The 18,226-nt window shown below is 49.1% G+C and overlaps 1 protein-coding gene and 1 pseudogene across 5 annotated transcripts in view; one reads left to right on the top strand and one right to left on the bottom strand.

Moving 5' to 3' along the window:
- Window positions 1–642: 642 nt before the first annotated feature.
- ZBTB17 (zinc finger and BTB domain containing 17) overlaps window positions 643–18,226 on the top strand; it is a 30,915-nt gene continuing 13,331 nt past the window's right edge. For 4 of the 5 annotated variants that reach the window (XM_036349254.1, XM_036349255.1, XM_036349252.1 and 1 more), the window contains exon 1: window positions 643–796. In XM_036349254.1, coding sequence (XP_036205147.1) covers window positions 790–796 — 7 coding nt within the window. In that variant the 5' untranslated portion in view covers window positions 643–789. Of the gene's footprint in view, window positions 797–2,485; window positions 2,610–18,226 lie in introns of all 5 variants that reach the window. The other variant, XM_036349253.1, reaches the window with a different exon arrangement.
- Window positions 11,249–12,213, bottom strand: LOC118676021 (annotated as a pseudogene).

Genomic DNA, 18,226 nt, shown 5'->3' with positions numbered 1-18,226 from the left:
AGAGGGGGTAATGGGTGGCTCAGGAGACCCGTGTCTGTAGCTTCAGAACCGCACTCAGTTCACACCTGTGCTCCACCCTCTGCACCTGGGTTTTCCCTTCTCCGAAAGGGGAGAGAAATACTTGGCTAAGGTTGGTGAGGTTTAAGGCAGTGGTTCTCAACCTTCCTCATGCCGCGACCCTTTAATACAGTTCCTCATGTTGTGGTGACCCCCAACCATAACATTATTTTCGTTGCTACTTCATCACTGTCATGTTGCTACTGTTATGAATCGTCATGTAAATATCTGATATGCAGGATGGATTTTCATTGTTACAAATTGAACATAATGAAAGCACAGTGATGAATCACAAACACAATATGTAATTATATATGTGTTTTCCGACGGTCTTAGGCGACCCCTGTGAAAGGGTCGTTCGATCCCCAAAGGGGTCACGACCCACAGGTTGAGAACCGCTGGTTTAAGGAGATGACACAGTGCCTGGCTGTGTAGCGCTGAGCCGGTGAAAGCCGTTACTGTCACACTTGGAACAGAAAACCAAGAAATGGTTACAATGAGAACAACTCCAGACGCACAAGTTCAGGTCAACTTCTGGGCAGCCGCGCGCATGCGCCTGGCGGCCGTGGGTCTGGCGCGGGCGCTGCGCTGGCGGCGGAAGTCGCAGCCGGGAAGCCGGCGAGGTCGGTTCCGCCCGACTCTAACATGGCGGCGCCCTTTGTCTGCCTGGAAGTGCCGTCCCCGGCCTTCTCGCGGTCGTGATGCACCTCCCTAGGCGGCGGGGTCCGGGACATGGCAGGTGAGGGTCAGCAAGCGCTGGGCGCCGGGGGAGCCCCGCGATCCGGGCGGCGGCGGCGGCAGGCGGGGCGCGGCGGGGCGCCGGGACGGTTGTGTGGGGGAGGGGAGGAAGTGGAGTGGAAAGGGAACCGGCCCGAGTGGACCCCGCGGGGCGGGGGGCCGAGGGGCCGCCGGGCGGGGTGCGCCGCGCGGGGGGCGGGCGGGCCGGCGGTCTCGGCCGGGGAGCGGGAGTCAGCGCCCGGGCGGGTGACACCCCAGCTGGGAGCATCTCCGCCCCCGCCGCGCAGCTGTCACCGCCCCTTGACCCCGCGCGCCGCCGCGGGTGGGTGTTCAGTGGCCGCGAGGTGGCGGCGGCCGGGGCAGCTCACTTTCGCTGGCTGGGGCAGAGGCACAGGCCTGCCCGGGGGCTGGCGGTGCTGGCCGAGTAGGAGGCGAGACTGTCCCTGGACCCAGTTATTTCATCCATCCATTCATTCATTCCGCGGCCGGCGGTTCATCACCTGATGGGTTCTGACATTAGAGCAAGTGACCCAAGACTGGCCTCGTGGTTAAAAGTGAATCGCGGAGCCAGGCAGCTTGGCTTCCGTCTCTTAAGCAAGTTAAGTTCTTCCTCTCAGAGATGAGAGTTAAGATGAGTTAAGAGTAAGAAAGCCCACAGACCTCGTGACTCAGTGGTTGAGGCTTGACCTATCAACCAGGAGGTCACGGGTTGGATTCAGGTCAGGGCACATGCCTGGGTTGCGGGCGCATTCCCCAGGGCGCATTCCCCATAGCCTATCTATGATTCTCTTTCATCATTGATGTTTCTATCTCTCTCTTCCTCTCCGAAACCAATAAAAATATATTTAAAAAAATAAGACATTAAGGGTGCATGCTGTGGTCCACCCTCCGGGGAGCCTTTTAAATCTAGTTATGGAGTTTACATTTTAGGTTGACGGGAAGTCATTTAAGAATCAGATTTGTGACCCTGACTGGTTTGGCTCGGTGGATGGAGCATCGGCCTGCGGACTGAGGGGTCCCGGGTTCGGTTCCGGTCAGGGGCATGTGCCTTGGTTGTGGGCACATCCCTGGTGGGGGGTGTGCAGGAGGCAGCTGATTGAGGTTTCTCTCTCTTTGATGTTTCTAATTCTCTATCCCTCTTCCTTCCACTCTGTGGAAAAATCAATAAAATATATTAAAAAAAAGAAGAATCAGATTTGTGGCCGGGCTGGCGTTGCTCAGTGGTTGAGTGTGGACCTATGAGCCAGGGGGTCACAGTTCGATTCCCGGTCAGGGCACATGCCCAGGTTGCAGGCTCAGTCCCCAGTGTGGGGCGTGCAGGAGGCAGCTGATCAATGATTCTCTCTCATCATTGATGTTTCTCTCTTTCCCTCTATCTTCCTATCTGAAATCAATAAAAAAGTATTAAAAACAAATAAAAGAACCAGCTTTGTGGCTATGTGAAAAATGTATTAAGGGGGTGACCCTGGAGGTGCATTAAGAGTGTGCTAGAATATTTCAGGTGAGGAGTGACAGAGGCCACAGCAGACCAAAATGGCCCCAGTTAACATTTATTGAACACGTACTTTATGCCAGGCTGTGTGTCCAGGGCTCTGCGTTTGCCTGTGTTTGATGGATGAATGAGGGCGCAGCTCTTAAGGGAGCAGGTACCCTTTGGGTTCTCATCACATTTTGGGTGTCTTTGATTCAGGTAATGAGTGGGAGGAGGAGAGTCAAGTTGGAGTTCACCCAGACAAACTCAGAAAGGAGTAGCCTGGGCCACTTGGAAATCTGAGGTGTGTCTGAAATACTCAAGGATGAAACAAAACCAGCAGGTCAGTTTGTTTGTCCTTCTCAAGGCTCATGGTGATTCAGGTCACCCTTTCAAGATAGCCTATTTAAAAAAAAACAAAAAACATTTTTATTGATTTCAGAGAGAAAGGGAGAGGTAGAGAGAGAGATAGAAACATCAGTGATGAGAGAGAATCACTGATTGGTTGCCTCCTGCACCCTCCCTACTGGGGATCGAGCCCGCAACCCGGGCATGTGCCGTTGACTGGAATCAAACCTGGGACCCTCCAGTCCGCAGGCCGACGGTCTGTCCACTGAGCCACACCAGCTAGGGCAAGATAGCCTTTTCTTTAAAATTATACAAATGACACCATCCTAGTTTAGGGGAAATTACTGATTTTATTGTTGTTTTTCCAACAAAGACCAGCCTCCGTTAGTCACTGGGTAATGATCACATCTTATTTTAATGAAGTACAATCTTAAAATGCTCCAGCATAGCAATCCCAAAATACCGTGGCTGAAACAAAGGGACGCTTATTCCTTGCCCCTTATTGGTCTGGAAGTAGGGAGTCCAGAGCTGGTGGAGCAGCTCACTCGGTTTTGTGACGTCATCCAGGAGCAGGGTTCCACTGATCATGTGGCTCTCCTTCCTCAAACCCATGCTCCCATCTCACGGTCTAAGCTGGCTGCTTCAGCTCCTGCTTCGTGCATGCACTCCATTCGGCAGAAAGGACAAGACAGAGTGGGGAGCACACGCTCATTCCTTTTATGGTTCTGCTGTTTAAAGATACATATTTTGTGAACAACATGTCCCCAAACATAAGCATCTTGTGTACAAAGAATGACTCATGACTGTTCCAGTACTGGAGGGAAAGCTGGCCGAGAACCTGCTTGGTCCCCTGTGTGACTAGATTGCTGACTGTGGGTCTTAGCCCAGCCTGCGGGGAAGTGCACTGTGCTGGTGAAAGCGGGCTGGGCATGCTTCCCAGGCCTCCATCTCTCCCAGGCAGGCTGATCTGGCTTGGGGAGGTTTATGTTGCTTGTGCCCAGGGAGTCCAGGCGTGGTTTTGCATTTAGCATTTTCTGTGCCCAGCGTGTCAGAGACTGTGCTAGGTGCTAGGGGTGTGGGCCTGAGGAAGACTGGAACTCTGAGCCATATGGACAGTCACAGTACACGTAAGAAGCACCATATTCCGAAGTGTGTGGAGCACAGGCTGACTGTTGGAATGCTCTGCTGCGGTCGTGAAGATGTAGTGAACAGCCTGTCTTGGATCGATAGCTGTAAAAGTCCCCTCAGAGAGGCAGCGATGACTCAGGTATTGGTGTGAGTCCCTGCTTCCCTGGCTCTGTGTCCTAAGGTCCAATTCCTTCATCCCTGCACCTCAGTTTCTTGTCTGTACAATAGGGGTAACAGTCTCCACCTCAGAATTGTTTTGAGAATGATGTGAGGTCAGGCATGTCATTCACAAGGTCTGATGTGCAACTGTTAGTTGCCTCCTGCTGCAAGGGGCGGATGGTTCGAAGCCAGAGAGGGCAGTTAGGTGTGCAGTTGAAGAAGGCCTAAGCCTATGGGGAAACCAGGTTGCTGACTCCCTCGGGGCAGGCATTATCCAGGTTGTACAAAGACTACCCTCCGTTTCCTCAGGAGTTCCACCGAGCTTCCTAATTAAGTTGTCAATCGGCCCTGGCTGGTGTGGCTCCGTTGGTTGGCGTGTCATCCACAGCAAAAGGTGGCAGGGTCAATTCCCAGTCAGGGCACATGTCCAGGTTGTGGGTTCGATCCCTGGTCGGGGTATGCACATGAGGTAACCGATCGATGTTTCTCTCTCACATTGATGTTTCTCTCCCTCTCTCCCTCCCTCTCCCTAAAATCAGTTTATTCTCCTTTTTATGTCTCTGGTTCTATTTTATTCATCAGTTTATTTTGTTCATTAGATTCCACATTTGAGTGAGATCATGTGATACTTACCTTTCTCTGACTGGCCTATTTCACTTAACATAATACTCTCCAAATGGTAAGAGTTCTTTCTTTTTTACAGCTGCATAGTATTCCATTGGGAAAAAATCTCTAAAATCAATTTAAGCCCTAGCTGGTTTGGCGCAGTGGATAGAGCCTCAGCCTGTGGACTGAAGGGTCCCAAGTTCGATTCCAGTCAAGGGCAAGGGGTCCTTCCAAACTCAAAGACTTCCAGGAAGCCTTCCCTACCCAGCCCCCACCCCAGCTGTTTGGAGCCCCTCCTCTGTGATTTCTTCCCACCCTCACATCGTAATCATAGGTTTCCTGCCTGTCTCCCTGCGAGACCCGGCATCTTGCATGCAGGGACAGGGTCTGGTTTCCCCTGTATTCCCACTGTGTCGCTCATTTCCTGGCACATAGCCAGCGCTCAGTGAACGCTGTTGGACGGATGGATGTTGGCTTTGATTGGCTGAAGAGGAACTGGCAGTTGAGGGTGGAGAGTACCTCAGTGTGGTGTGGGGTGGGCATCTGGTTGAAGAGAGGGGCGGACCTGGTGGTGTATTTGGCATCTGGCTGTAACATGGGAAGAGAACTGTGAGAGTTTAGATAGTTTCTCTGTCTTTTCCCAGTAGAACAGGGTTTCTTAACCTTGACATTGTTGACATTTGGGCTGGCTAAGTTTGTGGGGCTTCCTGTGCACTCGCGGATGTTAAGCAGCATTGCTGCCCTCTGCACGTAGATGCCAGGGGTACCTGCCGAACCCCAGCTGTGGCTACTGAGAAGGTCTGCAGGCGTGGCCAAACATCTCCCGGGGCAAAAGGGCCCCCACCCACAAACTGCCCTGTAGGGCCAGGGGTAGAGGCAAGAAGTAAGTTAGACACACCTGGGCTTACCCTCCTCCTCTGGCTTACCAGATGTCTGCCTTTGGGCAAAGTACTCCGCCTCTTTTTTTTTTTTTTTAATATATTTTATTGATTTTTTACAGAGAGGAAGGGAGAGAGATAGAGAGTTAGAAACATCGATCAGCTGCCTCCTACACACCCCCCCCACTGGGGATGTGCCCACAACCAAGGTACATGCCCTTGACCGGAATCGAACCTGGGACCCTTCAGTCCTCAGGCCAACGCTCTATCCACTGGGCCAAACCAGTTAGGGCAGTACTCCACCTCTTTAGGCCGCAGTTTCCTCAGTTGTACAATGGGATATTGATGACCTCGCACATAACTTTTAATGGGTGGGATGATTGATGAGGTCATCCACTTCTTTTACTGGGCACAATTTTATTATTTTTTGTATGAGAAAGCTTACTTAGAAAGTTACAGAGGCACAAGAAGGGGCCCTTGGAGCTTAGGAGAGAGAAAGGTAAAGGTAACTCGCCTGTGGGGAAGAAGAGGGGGAAGGGAAAGGCATGGGCGTGCCGGGGGGGGGGGGGGCGCTGTTGGCTACAATTTTATAATAATTGAAACAATAGAGGTCAAAGAGTAAGCATTTCTGCACAATGATTTCAGCCTTTGCTACAGGTGTGTGTGTGTGTGTGTGTGTGTGTGTGTGTGTTTTGAGTGTCTGCATAGGCTCCTGGCACTCTCTAAGGTCCACCTGGGTATTAATAGCTAGTTAAGGTCGACCTTAATAATGTAATAACCACCAACACGCACAGAAAACCAGGGCTTGGGCTCTTGAATTCAAACCTGCTTGTTAGGAAATTGAGCTTCAAAGGAAGGAAGCCGAGGGCACGGGTGGAATTGAGGGTTGCGCGCGCACGCGCACACACACACACACACACACACACACACACACACACGTCTGAACAGCAGAGGCTCGGAGGTGGCAGTTGCAGCCCAGTGGGAACCAGGCCGGACCGGAGAGCAGGCTTGATGGGTTCACTGTAACATCAAACACATTCCACTTCTGGTCTTTCAGACCTTCCGAGGGTCTGGCAGCAGAGCCTGGCCTCCCCACCCCGCCCTCAGCACTTCCTATACTGGAGCTGTTCATCTAAGCCAGCGGTTCTCAACCGTAGCTGCACGTTAGAATCCCCTGGGAATCTTTTTAAAATCCTGATTTCTGGGCCCCATCCTCCGGAAATTCTGTTTCTTTGTTACTAATGGGGTGAGGCCACAACATTAGTAACAAAGAAACAGAATTTCCGGAGGATGGGGCCCAGAAATCAGGATTTTAAGAAGATTCCCAGGTGATTCTAATGTGCAGCCAAGGTTGAGAAACGCTGATAAGCAGTCTCTTTCCTGTCCTGAAAGGCAGGCTCCGCTGCCGGTGGGAAGCTGGCTGTCTCCCGGCTCACCGGCCAGGTGGGTGAGCACTTCTCATTTCAGTATCTCAGGCTGACTGGGCCCCTGTCAGGGACTTTCCTGGTTTCCTGTAATTCAGTCAACTGCCAAGTTAATGCTTCAAAGTAGTTTTTAAAGTCAGAAAGAACATTGTTGAAATTTGTAAAAGTTTATTTGGGAAACATTGGTAGATACAAAGTATAAAGTACATACAGTATCAAGAATAAGATTCAAGGAACATGCTTGTACCCATCCCTCAGTTTACAAACAGGAATGATACCTTTAGAGTGGCCCTTCCCGACCCCCCAGATAATCACTGAAGTTAGCGCTTGTTATTCTCTTGCCTGCCTTTATAGTTTTACCACATGTGTCTGCATTGCTACACAATGTATTGTTTAATTTTCCAGGTTTTTGAACTTGATATGGTCATGCTGTTTTCTTCAGTGACTTGAAGTTTTGGCTTAACATTTGTTTTTGAGATTGACCCACGGTGCATATAGTCGTATTGCTTTTTCATTGATGAATTGTGTTCCATTGTATGAGAACTTAATGATGCTTTCTATTGCTGCTGGACGTTTGGTTTGTTTCCAGTGTTTTGCTGAGACCAACAGTGCTGCCGTGAACGTTTGTGGGGCACACGCACAGCCTGTCCAGGATGCACCCCCAGGTGCGGGACTGAGTCACAGGGCGTGCGAGTTTTCATTTTGACCAAATGATACCAAATTGTTTCCGAAGTGGTCTCCCCAGTGCACTGAACTGACAGTTCAGTTTGCCTCACTCCCCCAGCATGGTGTCGCAGGGAGGTTGCCATAGGAGCTGTTCCAGTTGTTTACTTCACGCCCCTGTTGGTGGTGGTCATGCCACATGCCTCTGCCCTCTGGAAACAACGAGTCCCTGATTTCTCTTGCCAGCCAGCTCCCCTCTCCGCCAGGGTGCTTAGTACGTGGAGCTTATTAGCAAGGCTGGGTTTCCTCTGGGCACAGTCCTTTACCAGGACTCACAGTTTCCGTGCAGCTGGTGAAATGCCCTGTCAGAGTGGGAAACCGCAGCGTATGCTCCGAGGCTCTCTGACCAGTTACTCACTTCCAACATTAATTTTTACCCAGCCGATGAATGCCTTAAGCATTTGCTTCAGTACTGGCAGGCTGCTGCCCAGGCAGAGTACCGTTTTCTGCTCCTGCCCATGGGACATGTCTTGGCCACAGTGGAAACTGGCCGTCTTTCCACTTTTTGTCAGTCTGATACTGGAAGCGGTACCTTGTGCTTATTTATATTTATACTAGAGCCCCGGTGCATGAATTCGTGCACCAGTGGGGTCCCTCGGCTGGGCCTAAGGGATAGAGCTGAAACCGGCTCTCCAACATCCCCTGAGGGGTCCCGGATTGTGAGAGAGCGCAGACCAGGCTGAGGGACCCCACCGGTGCACGATTGGGGCCAGGGAGGGACTGCAGGAGGGCTCCAGGGCATGTCCAGCCCGTCTTGCCCAGTCTCGATCGGCCAGACCCCAGCATCAAGCTAATCTACCTGTCAGACCACTGCCCCCTGGTGGTCAGTGCGTGTCATAGCAACTGGTCACCCAGTCGACTGTCTGCTCCCCTGGTGGTCAGTGCACATCATAGTGAGTGGTGGAGCGGCCTTAACATATCATTAGCATATTACGCTTTGATTGGTTGAATGACTGGATGACTGGACACTTAGCATATTAGGCTTTTATTATATAGGATTTCTCTATTAGTGAGATTGAATGAGAGAGAGAGAGAGAAACATCAATTTGTAGTTCTTATTTATGCATTCTTTGGTTGATTCTTGCATGTGCCCTGACCGGGGATTGAACTCACAACCTTGGCATATTGGTATAATGCTCTAACCAACTAAGCTACCCAGCCAGGGGAAACATCTTTTCTTTTTTTTTCTGTATAGAGTATATCCACTTCTTGTCATTCTTTCTTTCTTTTTTTACTTCTTGTATTTCTTTTGAAAATTACTTGTTCATTTCTTTGACTCATTTTTCTGTTGGGAGACTGTTGATTAATTTTTATAATAGCTTTGGTAAGATTTTCACTTACCATATAATTCACCATTTTAAAGTTCATTCATGTTGTAGCATGTATGAACACTATTTTATTGTCAAATTATATTTTATTGTATGGACATACCACATTTTATTTGTTCAGTTGATGGACATTTGGATTGTTTCCACCTTTCAACTATCTATATATATAAAAGCCTAAGCAGCCGTTCAACCGGTAGCTATGACGTGCACTGACCACCAGGGGGGAGACACTCGGACCGGTAGGTTAGCTTGCTGCTGGGGTCCAGCTGATTGGGACTGGGCAAGACGGGCTGGACAATGCCCTGGAGCCCTCCTGTGTTCCCTCCCTGGCCCCAATCGTGCACCGGTGGGGTCCCTCGGCCTGGCCTGTGCCCTCTTGTAATCTGGGACCCCTCGGGGGATGTCGGAGAACCGGTTTCTGCCCGATCCCCGCAGGCCAGGCCGAGGGACCCCACTGGTGCACAAACCCGTGCACCAGGCCTCTAGTTATGAATAATGCTGCTATGAACATTTGTCTACAACAGTGGTTCTCAACCTTCCTATTGCTGCGACCTTTAATACAGTTCCTCATGTTGTGGTGACCCCAACCATAAAATTATTTTCGTTGCTACTTCATAAGTATAATTTTGCTACTGTAAACAGTATGTAATTATATATGTGTTTTCCGATGGTCTTAGGCGACCCCTGTGAAAGGGTCGTTCGACCCCAAAGGGGTCACGACCCACAGGTTGAGAACCGCTGGTCTACAAGCTTTTGTGTGGACATACTTTCATTGTTGATTACTTTTTAAGAGTCTTTTGTATATCAGGACTAGTAGCTCTTATTTGGTTGTAGATATTTCCCCCCAGTTTATATTTGCATAAAATATCCTCTTGCTCATTTTATCTTTCCCAGTCAAGTTTTATAAAATATTGCCCCACTGATGTGGCTCAGTGGATTGAGAGTCATCCCATGGACCAAGAGGCATAAAGAAAAAACATTGAGATTTCTGGCCAATCTTTCATACCCCTAAGATTTTAGTTTGTGGACCCTCCCTTCCCACTGTGGCCCTCCTAATCGGCCCAGGGACCGGCCTGGAGACCCTATAGAGCAGTCATGGTGTTGCAGGTGCCGTCTCTGTCTCTGTGAGTCTGTCTCAGTGTGTCCGTCTCTCTCTCCCTCTGCCTCTCGGGCTGCCTGCCTTAGGACCAGGAAGGAACCAGGCAGCACTGGGGCGGTTTATAAGTTTCTCTTGAAGCTAAGCTTGTACTTTAGAGTGGCTGGCTGCAAAACCGCCAAGGCTGCAAGAGGTCCGTGCGAAAGCTCCTCCGGCGGGGGGAGGGGATTTGAGGGCCAGGAGGTTGGCAGCACTGTTTCTTCAAGGCAAGCGGGGCTCAGACCTCCTAATCCCGGGGCTGCTGGCCAAAGCTGTCTTCTAGAGCAGCACTCAGGCCAGACTCAGGAGCCTGACAGTTTTTATTTTATTTAGTTATTTAATGCTAGAGGCCCGGTGCATGAATTCGCGCATGGATGGGATCTGGCCCAATAGGGGCCAATTGGGTCGGGCCAGATGGAGGGAGGGGAAGCAGGAGGCTGGCCAGCTGGTCGTCACCCCCCCCCCCCATCAGGATGTGCAGGCCAATCAGGGGCGGGGTTGGCCAGGGGGAGGGGCCCTGGGTGGTTGTTGGGCTGGCCTCGCCCCCTGATCGAACTCCAGTCAAACTCCTGGTCATGGGGACAGTTTGCATATTGCCCTTTTATTATATAGGATTATATAGGATATTTTTGTTGATTTTAGAGAGGAAGGGAGAGGGATAGAGAGTTAGAAACATCAGTGATAAGAGAATCATTAATTGGCTGCTTCCTGCACACCCCCTACTGGGGATCGAACCTGAGACCCTTCAGTCCACTGAGGCTCTGTCCACGGAGGAATTTTTTTCTTTTTTTAAGCAAGAGAAAGTAGACAGATACATGTTGGTAAATGCTAACTGTCCATATTCACATAGAGACACAGTGTAATCTCTGAGCCCAATATACAGAGAAAGGAGGGAAAAAGCTAGAATTCTATGCACTACTACACAGGGGCTTAGCCACCTCCAGCTCCCAGCAGAGCTAAGGGAGCAGAAGGTTTTTCTTTTTTCCCACAGAGCACGATGGTGTTGATTTCATTAAGTTTTTCTTGAGACAGGAAGGGATAAAAATGAATTTGGAACAGAAAGGGGCAAAGATTCTTTTCCCACTGTATTCTGCTCAAGGTACATCCCCCCAAATAAGGTGAGAACCATGGTGTGAAGGAGAGAAAAGAGACCTCAAAAACAGGGCGACTGAGCACAAGGGGGCGGGGGGTGGGGGTGGGGGGAGAGACTGCAACTTGCTCCCAGGGACTGGAGAAAATTAAAAAAGGTTGGAATCCAACAGTGATCATTAGTTATCTTCTCCTTCATCTTCCTCTCCTTCTTCCCCCTCATCATCATCTTCATCTTCTTCACCTTCATCCTCATCCCCTTCTTCATCAATATCTTCCAACCCTTCCTCTTCTTCATCATCATCATCATCTTCTTCTCCTTCCCCTTCTTCATCATCCATATCAGGAACCAAGTAGTACTGTAATGGATTTGGCCAAATGTCATCTTTGATGACTTCTCCCAACTCATCTGCACCTGCATCAGAATGGTCAGTGAACCAGGTAAAGAAGCTTTCTGGCTCCTCATGCTGTCTCTTCCTGCTGGCTTTATTCTGTGTTTGACTTGAACGTTTCGTCAAATCCTTTCCAGATTTCCATTTGATTTCAGTGGACTTTGAAGATGGATCACCACTCTCATTCAGATGAAACTCTTTGGAGAGAACTTTATTTTCGAAGTAAAGATTTTCATCAAAATAAAAATCTATTCTGTAACCTGATTTAATATCTTCAAATTCTGTCACTTCAACTCTTGTCAAATAATGTAGCGCCTCTTCATCCGCTTCCCCAAGCACTGCAGACACTTGTGGATGGTTGACAAATGTTGTTACCCAAAATTTGGGATTTTGGCGATCAATTCTGACCTCTTCTGAAAAAATGGTTGGCGGAGTTTGTTATATTTCTGTTCTACTTTCAAAATCTCCTCACTGGCTTGTTCATTAAGTCTGTCTATTTCATTTTGTACTTCCTCAATATGTTCAATCGCTTCTTGCTGTTCTTTTTCTCCCTTCGGCACGTCCAGAGGGGCCGGCTTCTTCTCCGGCTTCGGGGCTGGAGGCACTTTGGGTTTCTTCGCTTGCGGTGGGAGCGAGGACTGGCGTTTGGGGGCCGTGCTGTGCGGGAGGTCCGAGGAGCCGGATCGTTGGGAAGCGGCGGGGGCGCTGAGACTCTGAGACATGTATTCTTGACCATGCTTTATCCAGGACCTAATGGAACCTTTTGAGATCCTCAAAATATTCCTCTAAAATATCCTCTTGCTCATTTTGTCTTTCCCAGTCAAGTTTTATAAAATATTGCCCTGCTGATGTGGCTCAGTGGATGGAGAGTCATCCCATGGACCAAGAGATCCCGGGTTCGATTCTTGGTCAGGGGCACATGCTCGGATTGCGGGCTCAATCCTCAGTAGGGGGTGTGCAGGAGGCAGCCAATCGATGTGCCTCTCTCATCAATGTGTCTCTTTCACCAATGTTTCTATCTCCCTCTCCCTTCCTCTATATCTAAGAATCAATAAAAACATATTTTTAAAAAAAGTTTTACAAAATATTAACTTCAGTGTAATTCTCTCTGGAATAGTAAATATATAACCTGATGTGGGCTTATGTAGTTTACATACATTCTTATATATTCATAGTTGATGTTCATGTCCAACATAGTTCATGTTCCTACTTGGAAATCTTGAGGTTTTCAATATAGGGGAAGTTTTAAATGAAAAAAATGATCTGCTAAATGCTAGATAAATATCTCATTTTTGTCATTCACACAGTATCTATTATGCTTAAAGAGCATGCATTTGTAATCCAGCCGTCTTGTTAATTAAATCATTTACTCAACAGTGATTAGATCTTAACACTAGAAGGGCCCCTAGCAGTCACTGATCCTCATGAAACAAACGCAGAGAAGTCACGGGAGAAGCATGTGCTACACTGAAGTCAGAATGCAGCCACCTGCAGACAGCGGGCCTTCACCGCCCTCCCGTGTGGCTTGGGTCCTGCACTAACTCACTCTTCCTCTGCTCTCATGGCTCCTTCCAATCACTGTGTTCTTGGTGGGAAGAAGGTGGCTCTTGCCATCAGGTCGGAGCACCTGCCTCTGCCCTGTACTCGTATGGCTCTGGTTGAGTGGAGTAAGCATTGCAGTTTGCAGGGCCTTTCCTGGAATGTTTTCAGGTGGGAAGTTTTTCTGTGATGGGTCCTTGGGTGATTGATGAGATTTTTGCATCTATTTTCAGAAGATAGGGCGAGGATTAGAGCGTTCCGTTCCCCTCTTCTTCGCTAACTTACCCATATTGCTGGCACGGGTTAATGTGTAATAGTAATGGTGATGGCCAATGGCAACTTTCTGACGTGGAAACTTATTACCAGCCCCATTTTACAGAAAGGAAATTGAGGTGCTGAGATTTAAGTACTTGTGCCCAAAGTACTTAACTAGCTTGGCTCCGTTCCCAGACAGGAGTTTTAACTGGGCCCGGGGAGCCAGTAAACTCCCTGAAGTCGCCTGCAGAGCTGCTGGGTGACTCCCCGGGAGGCGTTCAGCTTCGCCCCAGGTCTGAGGTTCTCTCTGAAGAAGGCTACCAGCTGCTCTTCCAGGGGATTTTCAGTTTTGTCCCCTTAAGGAATTTTTGCTCATAAAGTTTTCCCGAGTGACACATTCTTTTTGGAAATTACCATAATTTTCCATTTCCCTTGTGAGTTTTTCTTTCCTGTTGAGAAGTGCTTAGTCACCAAGTCTTGTGGAAAATGTCTTAGGTTTTATGGTAAATAGAAACAAAGGTGTCCTGACTTTGTGGACATTTTCTTCCTTTTATTTCTGTTTTAATTGATAATATTTACAAATGGTAAAACAAAAAATACAGAAAGGAGCCCGGCCGGTGTGGCTCAGTGGATTGAGTGTCATCCTGTGCACCAGGAGGGAGGTCTCTGATTCGATTCCTGGGCAGGGCACGTGTCCAGGTTGCGGGGTCCATCCCCAGTAGGAGTGCAGAAGGCAGCCAATCGATGTTTCTCATCAATGTTTCTGTCTCTCCCTCTCCCTTCCTCGCTCCTCCCCCCGAAAATGAATAAAACACATATATATATATTTATATGTATATATATATGACACATATATATGCACACACACACACACACACACACACAGAGAGAAAGGATATACAGTGAAGGGTATAAGTTCTTTTCCCCTTCCCCTCCCCCAAAGCAGTCCCCAGTGTCTTGTGCATTCCTCCAGAGACATGTGAGTAAGAGGAATTCCCAGCCTGGGTTTATGGTTTTGTCTTTTCTTTCTTTTTTTGTTTTTGGTTTATGGTTTTGGACAAACAACACAGTCCAGCTTCCCTTAGGAGGGTCAGGTACTGAGTGTTAAGGGACTTTGAGTCACTCTGAGAAGAGGTACTTGAAACTTTCAGAGGATGTTATAATATTTAGTGAGAGGGCCACTGGCACAGGCTGCTCAGAAAGACCCGTGTGTGTTGGATTCTGGGCACCAGCTAACCCTCCCAGGGCCAGCAAGGGGTGACATTGTCCCCTTTTTCACATCCCGAGGGTCCAGTGCTGTGGGACTTCCTAACATATTTGTCTGCTCTGAGCTCCCCTTTCAGTCTGTTCTAGTGACCTTCAGAAATGTGAGCCTCGCCATGGCCCCGCTGAGGATGAGCGCTAAGTCCTGTGTGGCGGGCTGGGCCCTGCCTGGCCCCTCTGCATTGCTCATCAGGGGCAGTGAGAGTCTCGGCCTTTCTCCCCTGGCCTTGTTCCCAGTGGAGCTGCCAGCCCCCAGCAGGACACCTGCACCAGGTAGTGCTCTGCACTTGACTTTGAAGTACATGTTCGCTACACTACCCCTCCGCCCACCGCATACCAAGGTTGGATCCCCGGGTCCGTTCATGTGTAACTCGAGTGGGCAGCTCTTCCTGGGCTTGGTGCCTGAAGTCGCACAGTGGCAAAGGCCTGACTGGTGCGAAGCCTGGTGGGAACGAGTCCACGGGCTTTTCTGTTACGTTGGACCAGGCTGGGGCTCCTCTGGTCTCCACTGACAGGTCTCCTGCTGCCTGTTGGAGAGGCGCCGTGCGCTTGCTGGGAGAGGGAGCTTGCTTGGGGCAACGCGCTTTGTCCTCTTCTCATTACTTCAGATTTTCCCCTTCTGTTGAACCGGGTATCAGTCAGTGACTTGTGTTAGCGAACTAGTATCTAATTCCATTTTTGCCAGTATTGGTGCAATACTTCCTGTTTTTTATCTTCTTAATCCGCACAGTCATTGTTTATACGGTGCTTTCCCCGTTTAATGGGTGAGCAGGCTAGATCTCAGGGAAGCTTGCATGAGGCCACCCCAGGAAGGCGCCAGCCAGGATCCAAGTCATGTTCCTCAAATCTGGGTCCATTGGTCTTGCCTCTTCTCTATCCCATATTCACTCCCATCTGTGGCCTTGATCCCAGTTCTGCTGCTGGCATCTCAGCTGGAACAGGCCAAAGCTCCCCCCACGAATCTGCCCCCTCATTCCTCACCTCCATAAACATCACTGGCACCACCTCTCGCCCTGTTTTTCAGGCAAGAGATTTTAGTGTCATCCTTTTCTCCTTTCGTTCTGCCCACACTTTGATCACGAGTGATGGCTCTGCAGAATACCTCCCGCATCTGACGCCCTTCCCACCCCCGCCTTGGTGGAGGCACCTCCATCTCGCGCTTCTCTCCTGGGTCCACTCCTGCCCCCTCACAATCTCTCCATGCTCTGCTCTCACTCCCCCAGGGCGTCGCAGTGCACTTAGGAGAACCTCCAAAGCCTGGCTTACCTCTGAGACCCTAGTGATGTCAGCATTGCCGCTGCCAGCTCAGCCACCCTCACTCTCCACTCACTTCCTCCTCTAGAGGCTGCTGGCCCCGTGGCCCGTCACGCTGGCCCTGGGCCTCTGCGCTCGCTCTTCCGCGTGTCTGTCCTGACCCCGGGCTTATGGTGGCGTGGCTCGCTCCAGCACTTGGTTCAGGTCTCTGCTTACACGCCCCCTCAGACAGGTCTGCTTTGGGCCTTCTCCTAAGTAGTTTTTCCTACATTTTATTTACTGATTTTTCAATTACGGTTTACTTGCAATATTATTGTGTATTGGTTTCAAGTGTCTTTTCCTGAATACTAGGTAGCCTCTGCCTCTCTGTGTCCCCGGCTTACTCCAGTTTTCTTCGCAGCACTTATTACATGACATCGAGGATTACGTTGATTTATTACATGTCTTCTCCGCCAGGCTCACAGCTCTAATTCAGTACCTGAGACAGCACAGAATGAGCACTCACTAACTGTGAAGTTCATTAGCCTTTTCTCTGTCTGCTTCCTGATCTACGGGGCTGAGGACCCCCAGAGGGGAATGCAGTAATTAGTGCAATTAGGAGTCGTCTGCAGCTGCATCACCACAGGTTTCTGTGCATTAGGGGAGGTTTCTCATTCACGTACACAGAGTTGTTTCTCAAGTAAATATATAAATGCCATTGTGATTGATAGAATGAAGTTCATTTTCCATCGTGGACTTTGTCTATTATTTTCTCAGTTACTAAGCACCAAAAGTACAATTATTTTGTAAGGGTCCACAGAATATTTTGACCTTGAGTTAATCATATTCAATAAGGCCAGGAATCATCACTCTGTACCAGGCTTGTTCCCCAACTTGATTTGTGACCGTTTGAGAGCAAGGTCCTGGAGTAGGTGCTATGGGCCGCCGTAAGGAAGAAGGAATGAGTAGACCCACCAGCAGTGAGTCTCTGAAGCTTGGTAGGGCTTCATAGACTCCTACTGTGTAATGTCAGGCTGTGTCAGTTTGCCGCCACCGCCCAGAAGTATTGAGATGGGGTTGGGAGGATGTCGGGAGAATGATCAGACACCACACAAGTCCCACACGTTCTGATTGTGTCTTTTTGGTAGCCAGGCCCCGAATGTACCTGCCCTGTGTCAGGCTTCAAGAGCTCAGAGAGCAAGGATTGGCATATGGATTCTAAGCTGGCCTGGATGTGCTGGGATGAGGACAGCACCTTCTTCAGGGCCACCAGCCTTCCCACGCGGCCATGTTCCAAGAGCAGTGGCGTCCATGGGGTCAGGGGCAGGGATGCCCTCTCCTTTCCCTCCTCAGAAGTGCAGTTAAATCTTAGCGATAGTGAAACTTGTATAATTTGAAAAGCAAATTCAGTATCACAATTGAACTTTATATTTAGATATTCTTTTTCTTTTTAAAAGCTTTTTAGAGGAAGGAAGAGGGTGAGATAGAAACATCAATGATGAGAGAGAATCATCAATCGGCTGTCTCCTGCACCCCCCTCTCCCACTGGGGATGGAGCCCACAACCCAGGCATGTGCCCTGACCAGGAATTGAACCTTGATCTCCTGGGTCATAGGTTGATGCTCAAGCCACAGCAGTTGGGCTAGATATACCTTTTAGATTTAAAAAAAATGTCAAAAACTTTTTTTTCTTTTTATCACACAACTTCAGTAAAGAAAATACTGCCAGATCTGGGCTGGTAAGATTATATAGATGGTAGCAGTGACTTTCAGTGTGGGGGCTACTGTCCAGTAGAAGATGGCTGGGTAGCTCAGTTGGTTAGAGCATCGTCCTGATACACCAAGGTTATGGGTCCGATCCCCAGTTAGGGCATATACAAAAATCAATCAATGAATGCATAAATAAGTGGAACAACAACTCGATGTTTCTCTCAAACAATAAATAAAATAAAAAAATAAAATAAAAAACAGATGAAGCCAGAATTTGGGGCTGTTGTGAAGGGCTGAATCAGGTTTGTATGTTTATCTAAAGGGGAAACTGATTTTAAAAGTTTGAGAAACACAAACTTCACAGAAGAGCTGTGTTTTCTGGGTGAGGAAGCGAGTGCTAGGAGGGCTGGTCTTGTTGATATTTGTCTCTCTGCCACATAGCACTGAGAAGGGGTGGGGTAGGTAGGTTTCTATTTGCAAGGCTGGCCTGCTGTGAACTTCCACTTCCTTGGCCTGAGTTCGGGTGTGCTAAGCTATGCAAGAGTTACCTGTATTTCTAGAAAATCAGGAACTCTGAGCAATGGAAGCCAAATGGTGTTCCATCTCACCTGCTTTGGGTTACATAAGACCCCTGGACATGCAATGGCTGTGTCATGTCCAGGCCCGCAGCAGGCGCAGCATGTTCTGGGGGCCAGGGACTGTTGTTTGTCATGCTCAGTGTCTCCTTGTGGTAGACGCAGTCATTCCTGGC

Source organism: Myotis myotis, unplaced genomic scaffold (assembly GCF_014108235.1).
Source record: "Myotis myotis isolate mMyoMyo1 unplaced genomic scaffold, mMyoMyo1.p scaffold_m19_p_2, whole genome shotgun sequence".
NCBI classification, from domain to species: Eukaryota; Metazoa; Chordata; class Mammalia; order Chiroptera; family Vespertilionidae; genus Myotis; species Myotis myotis.
This window is presented reverse-complemented; position numbering and strand designations above follow the sequence as displayed.